This window comes from Trifolium pratense, linkage group LG2 (genome assembly GCF_020283565.1).
Source record: "Trifolium pratense cultivar HEN17-A07 linkage group LG2, ARS_RC_1.1, whole genome shotgun sequence".
Classification (NCBI taxonomy): domain Eukaryota; kingdom Viridiplantae; phylum Streptophyta; class Magnoliopsida; order Fabales; family Fabaceae; genus Trifolium; species Trifolium pratense.
Window position 1 is genome coordinate 49364562 of NC_060060.1, and position 12070 is coordinate 49376631.

Sequence of the window (12070 nt, forward strand, 5' to 3'; positions counted from 1 at the left end):
AGTGTTGGATAAAAATGAGCACTTCCCATAGTAAAAGAAAGACTATTAATGTTACAAAGGAGAGAGGAAAGTCAGAGTAAGATTGCAATTCCACAATCACACAACTGCTTAAAAATTTGACCTTCAAAACATTTGTATAAAAAGAATGAGAAATGTATAATCTCTAATGTTACAACTTACAAAGGACATTAATGTAGAAACTGGTTTATAAACTTGAGGGAAAGTATAGTCAATTTTCTCTACTGGAACTAGCAATGCTAGGGATCATCAATCAACCCTTTATCCCAAGAAATTTCTCAAGCTTCCTTCTGGAAACTCCAATCAATATCTCCACTAGCCTACAAGAAACACAAACCATATTTTATTGTCATTGAGGTGTCAGTCGGCCAAAGTGAATATTATTGTAATGTTTTAAAAACCAGACCAGACTGGAAAATTCAACCGGTTGAACCAGGAACCGAACAGTTCATAGTTGGTTTGATTTCGGTTATCATGCAGATTGGTTGAATTGGCTTGAACCGTAGTTGAACTACATTGGTTCGATAGGAATTCATTTTTTGCATTATTTATTTACTTGTTAAACCATGACATAGAGGTTTCACCGGTTCGATCTCCATTTCAGTTTTAAAAAACTGTATTATTTTGATAGAACTTTAAACTTACTGCTGTTTTAGCAATTTCTTCGGCTTTTTCGTCGTTGAAACCCAAAGTAGCCAAGATCTTTCGACCTGCTGATTCTTCTTGTGACCAAATTGCAAGAAGTAAATGAGTCACGTTTGTTTCCCCTTCTTCACCTAGATCTTTATCATAATAACTTTATTAATACAAAAGAGAAAACATAAAAAATTCAACTTGTATTAAGAGAAGAATTGAATAACAATAGGAATCTTATCGAGACTTCTTCCAAAACAAAACTAACTAGAGAACTTCTTTGGTAAAAAAGAAACAAAAAACTAGAGAACATCTAGCTACCTCCTATTCTCTGTATAATACATTCTGTTACAGCCGTGACACTTGATAAGTTTCCCTCCTACAGATATTTTCTCTCTCACATACACGTTTCCTATGAAGCACAGACACAACACTGACATTCACATATAGACACAGGTAATAATTTGAGAAAATGGAAGCAATTGCATGCAACCAAATGCGCCGGTGTCTAACACGCGTCGAACACCAAACACACCTACAATCTAAAGAGTCAGTGCTACATAACATTTCTAACCAGCGGCCTCCTATCATTGAACTAAGACTGTAAGTATGCATGATAAATATCAACGTCGCAAGAACGGGAAATTGCACTCGCATCCTCCCAAGGTGCACATAAATAGTGTCTTTACAAAATAGAGGGAGTGTATGTGTCAATATACCTTAAGGAAGGTGAGTGAAATTTCTCCTATCAATTTACTTAGGCGTAACTTAAGACCAGAGCAGAGCAGACTATCAACATGGCTGAAGCTTAAAAGATATAAAACTGATAAAGCTGGATGAATTTGTGTTGAAATACCATTTCTGATTAATTAACACAAGCACAATGGCACGAAATTTGAAAATGGGACACTCCCAACAGAAAAACAAATCTAGCTGCGCAATTGGGAAAAACGGCAGGGGGTTAATACTCGATACATAGACATGTCATCATGTAAAACATGCATACCTGACTTTAATTTCTCATTAACTGCCGAATCAAGGACTTTCTTAAGTGGCTCGGTCAAAGGAGTAGGTCTGGGAGTGGAAAAGAAATAGTTAGATTTCCCAAGTAGCTCTAACGTTTGTTCTTGTACTTTAAAAAAAGTAATTCCATTAGCTCTTAAGAATTTTGCAGCTTTACTTGTTCCTGAAAAGTACAACACAAATTAATCAAATGCTCAACAGCATATAGAAGGTACCTTACCAGAAACCAGAGAACAAATTCCATCAACGCAAATTTAATTCTTCTATTTTTGCTCTAACCATCATTGTCATGTGATTCTAGAGAAGAGTTATTTTCAATTCAAATTTAATTTGTTTTCTTATCCGCAATATCGATGTATATATTTCAAATCCAAACTAATATCCCTTAATGGTTGTCTTATAATTAAATTAATGACTCAAACCAGGTTGGACAAAAACTTGTATGTAGTTCAATGTGTGTTGTTTTTACTTTTATCTAATTTCAATTAAAGGCAGAAAATATATCCAACAGTATAGTATAAACAGAATCATTTAAAATTTAAGTTGAACTACAAAACCTAATCCACATGGCATATTATAATTGGTGAACAGCACAAGCAGCACTTATAGAACACCGCCGAAGTTTTATCCAACTAATTATCTCCATTCTCCTAATATCTAGGTAACAAATTTGAATCTGCCCACATTTTGAGTTATCTGTTTAAAACCATAATTTGAAAGGAAAACCATATCGTGTCCCATGTGACATCAAACCAAAAAAAAAATGATGGCATGACAGACATTTTTTCAGATGACATAAAAAACTCTAAATTATCATTCCACTCATTAAATCATGCATGAAGTAACCATTTCTTTGAGACAGGAGTGTTGACACTTTTCGATCTGTGCATCAAATTTTACCACTTTATGTCCAAGTGGTGAATCTAATAATAAGAAACACAACTGACCAAATACAATTTTGTCAAAACTCGAGAACATGTTGAGAACAAACGCACAATGCCAATATTCCAATATTGTTTAACTTTCTCAGTTATAAGCAGAAGCATTAACATATATTTTGACATGCCCACATCCAGATTGGAGACAAACTTGTAATAAATGACGACAATGGAATATGTCAAAATGCATTGCATCAATAATTAATCGATGCCAGCCAATAGTGACTGACACTTGAATCAGGGAGCCTATGTTTCGTCGTTTAAAAAATTACTTAGCTTTCTTAATGCCTATCCAAAATTACTTAACTTCAACGGGAAACACACTTATTTCATGCCAAAATAGAAAATCATTTTGTTATTATTACCAAAGAAATTAATCAGGCTTTGCAACAAACCTTCAATTAAAATCCCCATGAGAAGACTCTCGGTTCCTATTTTAGGATACTTAAGCACCCTCACTTCATTTTCCGCCATTGCATATGACCTTATAGCCCTCGCCGACCACCTTAAACCAAACAAAAACAAAAACAAAACAAATTGAAGAGACAATGTCATCAATCTAACCACAAAAAAAGCAACCCAAATACATTAATTATTGAAGAGTAAACCATCAATTTTTGTCTCTAAACCATCCCTATCTCTCTTATTAGTCCAAGACTATAGAAATGTAATAAGGTAGTCCCTAAACTATCGTCAATCAATCAAGTTAATCCTTAAACTATTACTATATCGCCTACCTGGTCCTGAAATATAGAAATGTAATAAATAGTCCTAAACTATTACTATATGTCCAACTTGGTCCCTGAATTATCACTCTTTTTATGATTATAAATGTAGTAATAAAATGAGGACTTAATGGATTGCCTTTGTAAAAAAAAAAAAAAAAAAAACTTAATGAATTGTCAATACTTTATGGATTATTTATTACTCTCTCCGGTCACTATTACAAGCAACAATTCACTTTTTAGGTTATTAAATAACCGACGTATTTGTCTCATAAGTGTAGCTCAAATGGTAGCTATCAGGGACAGGGACATTATTGGAGTAGTCGGGGTTCGAACCCCGAATTCCACATTTCTCCACATTTAAATGTGTGAGACTCTAGCCACTAGGCTACTTGACCAAAAAAAGATAACCGACGTATTTAGATGGTCTATGATATAGACATACATCACAGTTAGTCAAGGAACTTCTTCAATGAAGCTATAAAGTTAATTTTTGCTTATATAATAGTGACTAGTATAATTTTATAGTTCCGATAACAAATACAAATAATAGAGACCAAATTGAAGTTTCACACAAACAAGATTGAATCATAAGTTAATAAAAAAAAGAAAAAGAAAAAAGATTGAATCATAAATTTATGAGCAACATGAACAAACAAAAAAAAAAGCTCACTTTGGCTTTGGATTTGGATTTGGATTTTTCTGTACTTCATCAGATTGTGGATTCCTGCAAAAAAAAAAAACAAAAAAAGGTTGAAACTTTAAACAAATAGAACCGACCCAGATGAAAATTGAAGAGACCCATGAACTTACGGGTCAGTGGGGAGGTTAAACGGCACCGTTTCAGAAGTGGCACTGAAATTAGCGATGGAAATGGAACGAGTTGAGGAAATGGGTCGTTGGAGGGTTAATTTGGTTCCAAAAAGAGGTAAGAGAGAGAGTGTGCATGATGATGATGATGATGATGAGTTTGAATTGGGAAAGAGTGTGTTGGTGTTGTTGGGTTTGAGGAGAAGAGAATATGAAGAGAAAGTGGGAATGGAAGCCATTGAAGGGAGGTTTTGTGAGAATTGGTTGGGTTGGGTGGGTTTGGATGAATTTGTAGTGTGCACAACACTTTCTACTTCTTCTTCTTCTTCTTCTTCTTCTAGATGATGTAGACTCACTTAGGATTTTGAATTTCACATACAATTGAAGTTAACAAAGAGATAAGAAAAAAATTCAAGTAATTTGAGATGATTGATTAATAAAGTTTTCAATTCTTACTTTTTTTTTTGGCACAAACATTTTACTTATCTTTAATTGAACTTTTGTTTTTTAGGTTGTCATATTTCTTTTTTTTTGGAACTTTATTATTAAAATTTAATAAAATTCTTTTAAGAATCTCTGAATTAATAAAAAAAAGGCAAAATTACACTACAGATCATCTATCTTATTTTATTGTAATACTTTGGTCGTTTATCTTTTTATCGTAACAATTTGGTCTTTTATCTTCTTTTTCTTAACACTTTTTGGTCTTCATCTTATTTATTTATAAAAAATAAAGGATCAAAGTGGTACAAATAAAAAAAGATAAATGACTAAATTGTTACAAAAAAGGACTAAAATGTTACAAATAAAAAAAATAAATGACTAAAGTGTTACAAATAAAAGATAAAGACCAAAGTGTTACAGAAAAAAGATAAATGACTAAAATGTTACAAAAAAATAAGATAATGGATCTGTAGTGTAATTTTGCCTAAAAAAACATAGGTTTTAATGCACTTTTGATCAACCTATTTTGAAAAACCTGAACTTTTGATCCCCTATTTTAAAAGTCAACTTTTTTATCCCTATTTTAAAAGTCAACTGTTTGATGCCCCATATTTTGAAAAACCTAAAATTTTGATTCCCTATTTTAGATTTTTCTGAATTTTAGTCACCGAATTCAATTTGGTCAAATTTCTGTTGATGTGTAAACTTATTATTGACGTGGCAGTGTCCATGATGACAAAATGTTTTCATGTCTTTAATATTTTTACATCAAATATTTTGAAAGTATTAAAAAATAAAATAATTAATTAAACTTAATTAAAAAAAACAGTAAAATTAACCTCTATATATATATATATATATATATATATATATATATATAATAATAATAATAATAATAATAATAATAATAATAATAATAATAAATCAGTAAATTACCCAAAAAAAGTCAACGATTGAGAATAAAGTCAATGAATGATTGAGAGGGAGCGAACAAAGATGAAGGATATATCTCTCAAAAATAATTTTTATGAAAATCTATTTAAAATAGTTTTGTAGAGATTTTTTTAAAACTTATAATCTAAAAAAATTTGTAATAAAATGATAAAGTACTTACAACGACATTTTAAAATAAAATGTTCAAAACATTTTTCATTTGAAATTTTTATAAAAAAAATTCTTTGTTAAAAAATAGTTGACAAAAAAAATATATACATTACAAAAATCACTTCTAAAAAAGCTAAAACAAACGCCCTCATTGTCACTTTCTTGAATGAGATCTGTTAATTGTTTTGACTGATAGAGTTGGTCAATGTTTCGACCTTCAATGTTTTTTGCGCCATATTGTATAACCTTTTTTTATAAGCAAAAGTTCTATAAAAAAAAAAATACCATACTGTATTGTGCCTTGATTATATTTTGTTGCAGTGACAGAGTTTGTTTGTCTGACTTATTGTAGATGAATAGTGTTGTTATGATCATTTTCCTTTTTGTTTTGATAATGATGTGCTTTGTTTTGTGTTAGGTTGAAGCCTAGTGTTAGTGAGGTTAAAGATTTTGGTTGCTTTTCTGTTTTAACAAGGTGTTGTTACCGTTTTTTAGAGAGTTGTTTATACTACTTATTTATTAATAAAAAAAAATTATTTAGAAAGAAAAAGAAAAATGTCACTTTCATCATTCATCCGTTAGTTAAATTTGAAGAGTATAGAGATGTAAACTCAGTATTTCACCGACCAATTCGATGTTTATTTTAAATAAACTGATTTAGTACATAGCTACAAAACCTTATTTAGTACTCCGAATAAGGCTTTACTTAGTACATAGAAACAAGACCTTACAATACATAGAAATTAATAATAAAACATACGAAATGACACCGAAAAACCATCAACAAAAGCATAAATTAATTCCCTTTTATTTATGAAGGTGAGTCTTTCAACCAACCATCATGGTAAGCTTTATTAGAGTAAAGTGGGTTTTTCTTCTTCTAAACTTGTCTATCTTTTAACCAACCATCAAGATAAGCTTGATTGAAGTTGTGAGTAGTTCTTTCCATATGCTCTTTGCCATCTTTCAACCATCCATCAAGATAAACCGGGTTAGTGTTAGGGTTCGACTTTGCTATGTTGTCTTTCAACCAGCCATCAAGGTAAACTTGGTTGGAGTTGGATTTTGGTTGACTATCTTTTAACCATCCATCAAGATAAACGGGGTTTGAGTTGGAGGCCGACTTTTCTTGGCTGTCTTTCAACCAACCATCAAGGTATACTTGATTGGAGTTAGGGTTTGATTTTGCTTGGCTATCTTTCAACCAGCCATCAAGGTAAACTTGGTTGGAGTTGGGATTGGATTTTGCTTTTTGAACATCTTTCAACCATCCATCAAGATAAATTGAGTTTGAGGCCGACTTTGCTTGGCTATCTTTCAACCAACCATCAAGATAAACTTGATTGGAGTTAGGGTTGGATTTTACTTGGCTATCTTTCAACCAGCCATCAAGGTCAACTTGGTTGGAATTGGGGTTGGATTTTGCTTTTTGAACATCTTTCAACCATCCATCTAGATAGACTGGGTTTGAGTTGGAGATCGACTTTTCTTGGTTGTCTTTCAACCAACCATCAAGGTATACTTGATTGGAGTTAGGGTTGGATTTTGCTTGGCTGTCTTTCAACCAGCCATCAAGGTAAACTTTGTTGGAGTCGGGGTTGGATTTTACTTTTTGACCATCTTTCAACCATCCATCAAGATAAACTGGGTTTGAGTTGGAGGCCGACTTTGCTTGGCTGTCTTTCAACCAACCATCAAGGTAAACTTGATTGGAGTTAGGATTGGATTTTGCTTGGCTATCTTTCAACCAACCATCAAGGTAAACTTGGTTCGAGTCGGGGTTGGATTTTACTTTTTGGCCATCTTTCAACCATCCATCAAGATAAACTTGGTTGGAGTTGGGGTTGGATTTTGCTTGGCTATCTTTCAACCATCCATCAAGGTAAACTTGATTGGAGTTAGGATTGGATTTTGTTTGACTATCTTTCAACCAGCCATCAAGATAAACTTGGTTGAAGTTTGAGGTGGATTTTGCCTTCTCTGCTTGGCTATCTTTCAACCATCCATCTAGGTAAGCTTGTTTTTTTTCTACATTCTCTTGCTGAATCTTTATATACCTAGCAAAGCTTCCATGACCATTCTACAATGCAATTGAATAAACTAATGAATGGCAATTTAACTACATAATATAAATGGTACATATGATCACATGCAAATACAAGTGTTTTATGAGGGACGCATTTGCTGCACAGTGAAGCACTTCGAAATAGAAAATGGGTACAAATCTGAAACAAAAAATAGGGAACAATGGGAACCATTTTAAAATTTTACAATAGTAAATTAAGTATACTATTTTGAATTTCAATACAGCAATAAAGATTATTTTATCAAAGAGTAGTGTTATTTTACAACAAAACCGAAGGATCATATATATATATATATATATATATATATATATATATATATATATATATATATATGAAACATGCATACAATAATTCGTTTTCAATTGCTATTAAAGATGAAAATGAGTGATGAATTGTGATAAATAAATGATGAAGAATACAATTGTAAAGATGCAAACATCCATGCAAGTAAATTACTTACGAGGATGAAGAGCAGGAGGACAAAAGGGAGGAGAGATTGAACAACTCTTCTGCATGCCATATCTTACTGCTATGTTTACTTGTGGGAATATTGTTTACTGCAAAAGATGAATTGAAGTATAAGTGAAGTGTGCTTTTTATAGGTGAATGAGAAGAAAAACGATAAATAATGATCACATGTATAATAAGGACCAGATTCATAAAATGTTGACTTTTTAGATGCATCGTACAATTGATGTATGTAGACTATAATATTGTTTAGATACATTGTTTTTACAATGAATCTAAAAAGCAAACATTTTCTTATGTGATAATTATTTGTTGTTTTTCTTCTCATTTTAGGTAAGCTTGTTTTTCTTCTATATAAGAAAATGTTTGCTTTTTAGATTCATTGTAAAATCAATGAATCTAGACAATATTATAACCTAGATACATCAATGGTACAATGCATCTAAAAAGTCAACATTTTATGAATCTGGTCCTTATTATAAGAAGTTTGTTTTTTAGATTCATAAAATGTTTGATTTATTTGGTCTACAATATGAACCAGATACATCTAACATTCTATGAATCTAAAAAGTAAATATTTTTGGTTTTTTCTTATTAACCCTCTCATAAATTGAGGGTATATGCCATATGCTGATGTGACATGATGTGCACCAATTAAATTCATCCTCATGTATTTAAGTCAAACATAATTAATTTTTTACCAAAAAGTAATTTTAACTACTTTTATTTTTAAATTAATTATAATTTAAGTATTTTATTCTATGAATTTACATTTTGATCCTAATTGCTTCTAATTTGTTTGCTTCTTCTTCAAATTGTTTTACGGTCTCAAATAACTTTCTTCTTCGTATTAAAAAAAAAAGCTTTCTTCTTAACGTAAAAAAACTTTCAATTCATCTTTGTTATGATTTCACCTTCAAGCTTCAGATTCGTTCTTTGTATGGAACCTTCAAGCTTCAGAAGAAATGAGAGAGTGATTAAAACATACAACAGAATAAAAAATAAAATCAATGTTACCTAGCCGAATCCGATTCTGGAACAAACGTAGCCGATGATGGACAAGTGATTCCGGAAGAGGTGAATTAGCGTTTGAAGGTTGAAGGAAGGGCAAGAAGAAGCGGCAATTACAGAAGAGGAGAAACAACGACGGCGACGACAATTGCAGAAGAGAAGAAGCGGTCACGGCGAAGAAGAAGACCACGACAAAGAAGAAGTGTCTTGTTGAAGGAAGGATCACAAGTGAAGCGGAAAATTGGCAGCCAATGATAAGAATGGAGAAAGAAGCAGTGAAAATTTGGTGGTTGATCGTAAAATTTGATGGTTGAAGCTTGCTGTGATGAAAATTGATGGTAAAGTGTAGCGTTTACACAAATATCCTAAAATATAATTAAAGAAAAATAGTAACCTAAAATATAATTAATTGAAAATAAAAGTAGTTAAAATTACTTTGTGGTAAAATATTATTTATGTTTGACTTAGATACATGTGGATGAATTTCATTGGTGTCATATCAGCATAGGGCATATGCCCTCAATTTATGTGAAGATAGAGAAGTAGTCACCAATATTTTTTTTATAATAAGGACCGGAGGGATAGGACTAGAGGGAGTATTAAGTTTATCAGAATATTATTATTTAATTAGCTTTATTTAAACCAACCGATAAAAGTTCATGCATGCCTATTAAAGAAGTCTTAAATAACTCATTTTCAAGTCATGTGAATTCTGCACCATTTTGCTTTCTTGATACTATTTGATATGTTAGTCGATACAGAAACTCATTGTTGGTTATTACTACCTCTGTCTGTCCCTAATTATAAAATTATGTTTGACCACTGCATGTACGTCAATGTATAATTTTGATCACTATAATATATTTAATTGTCTACTAGTAAAAATTATAAAAATTTAATATTTTGAAAATACTCATCAAAACAAATTGAACAAGATCTTATATGTTAATATTTACCTTTATATATCATTAAAAAAATACGATCAACACAATATAAATGAATAGTATATTTTTGTCAAAGAATCTTATAATTAAGGAGAAAGGTTTATCAAATAAAGCCAATGCGGGGAACTAGGGAACTTCCCATGTTTGAGCCTAGGAGGCCAACTAACTAGGAATTCAAAACATAGCCAGAGTTTTGGATAACTAGGGTTTGCATGCTTGACAAGTGTGGATACATTTTAAATTGCATAGTCTTATGAGAAAAACTAAGATGCCGTTTAGGATAATTAAGGTTTGCATGCTTCACAAGTGTAGATACTTTTATAAAAAATTGTTATGGTACGTATAGTATTTGGAAAAGTTATTACTCTCTCCGTCTCAAAAAGAGTGAGTCAGTTGATCACTGTTTCACGTATGCCGATCCATAACTTTAACGATTAATATTTTTAATATTGTAATAGTAAAAATTATAAAAATTTGATATTTTCCGATTGCCTCAACTTGAACTGTTTTGTTGTCAACCACATATAGATGTATCTTTCACCATCACTTAGTTGCCGACAATTCATAAAACCTTACGTAGGCACACTGTTGTTAGTTGTGACACCAGAGTTTATCCAACATGTGTGTCTACATACCAAAATACCAAAGTTAAATCAACCTCAAAACAAACCAGATTAAGAAATATATCTTCCCTTAACATGTCTTGTTTGACACTTAAAGTAATATTTCTTTACCCTTTAGTTCCACAAAATAAACAACTATCATTACCTGATTTAAATTATTTATGTTGTTATTCCTTTTGAGACACTGTATCTGCAACTTATCCTTATACTTTATTGAATTAAGGTTTCCTAAAAGCGTAGGTATATCAGACTTTTCGTTCTTAAGAAACATCTTTTCAAATTTCTCCTTAAAGAAAACTGTTACCGTATTTATCTTTTCAGATAGTTTGCCCTAGAATGTGCCCATAGTGGTCTTTCTTATGATCATCGAACATATGCAATTTGACCTCTCCCACCTTCCAATTTCCCTATTTTGTTCAGAGGTACTATCATCCATACGAGGTAAGGGAGAATCAGTCCTTAACGCAACGTCGAGATCCATACTTCAAGAACTATCAAAAGATTTACTTTCTAGAATTTGACGTTTGAGTCATTTAACTAAATTGACGTTGAAGTAACTTCAACATGTCATTCATAACCGAAGAGAGAACAAAAATCAAGCAAAACATGCTTAAGTAAACCTCAAAAAAGTAATTTTAAATTCAAATAAAGGTAAATCCCATTACAAGATATCGGGAATCCATTAACATTCTATCTTTGGACAAAATATTAACTTTTCAGTGATACCTTGGCGTAGTGATAAAATACTGATAATAGGAACATGTCAAATAACAAATTTTCCTTTGGGCCAAGTTATTATTCACACGTAAAACCGAATAACTATCACGCGTTTATCACCACAGATGCACTTGTAATTCTGTAAAATAGTTACATTCCTTTGGGCCGGTTAAATATTCACATAAGTTACAAGCACACAACCTTTTATATTTCAAAATAAGTTAATCTCCACAAAAGAGGTTACTTTGGCAACCTTATGTTTTAATCAACTTATTTCAAAATATATCATTAAACTGTTAAATATTTGAATTTAAAAAATTACTTAACCAAAGTGATAACCAAATTTGCAAATATAAGAACACAGCTTGCAATTTCCATAACTGTACTTAAGTCTTGTTCCAATTTCTTTACATCTGTAAAAAAAAATATAGAACAAGATTTCTTTATGGCACTAAAAGAAAAATTGTTGCCCATAAACCTGAGATAGGGTCCCCAAGATATGGTCACAAATTTTCACCACATATA

At 31.5% G+C, this 12070-nt stretch overlaps 2 protein-coding genes across 2 annotated transcripts; both read right to left on the bottom strand.

Annotated features, from left to right (window-relative positions):
- On the bottom strand, positions 1 to 4598 carry LOC123911492 (ATP-dependent Clp protease ATP-binding subunit CLPT1, chloroplastic). The gene is made up of 6 exons (XM_045962915.1): positions 4151 to 4598; positions 4011 to 4064; positions 3008 to 3117; positions 1658 to 1837; positions 664 to 800; positions 1 to 338 (listed from the first exon to the last, which is right to left on the bottom strand). The coding sequence occupies exons 1-6, from the start codon at positions 4384 to 4386 to the stop codon at positions 297 to 299; spliced, it is 759 nt and encodes a 252-aa protein (XP_045818871.1). The 5' UTR covers positions 4387 to 4598; the 3' UTR covers positions 1 to 296.
- A 1977-nt stretch (positions 4599 to 6575) lies between these two features.
- On the bottom strand, positions 6576 to 7498 carry LOC123904859. Its single transcript, XM_045954464.1, has 2 exons — positions 7488 to 7498; positions 6576 to 7371 (listed from the first exon to the last, which is right to left on the bottom strand). Exons 1-2 carry the CDS (start codon positions 7496 to 7498, stop codon positions 6576 to 6578), a joined length of 807 nt encoding a protein of 268 aa, XP_045810420.1.
- Positions 7499 to 12070: the final 4572 nt, after the last annotated feature.

Coding starts and splice junctions, on each gene's coding strand:
- LOC123911492 (XM_045962915.1), bottom strand. CDS start 4,386: ATGGCTTCCATTCCCACTTTCTCTTCATATTCTCTTCTCCTCAAACCC. Junction 4,065..4,150: donor TTTAACCTCCCCACTGACCC/GTAAGTTCATGG, acceptor TTTTTTTTGCAG/GAATCCACAATCTGATGAAG. Junction 3,118..4,010: donor AATCCAAATCCAAAGCCAAA/GTGAGCTTTTTT, acceptor GTTTGGTTTAAG/GTGGTCGGCGAGGGCTATAA.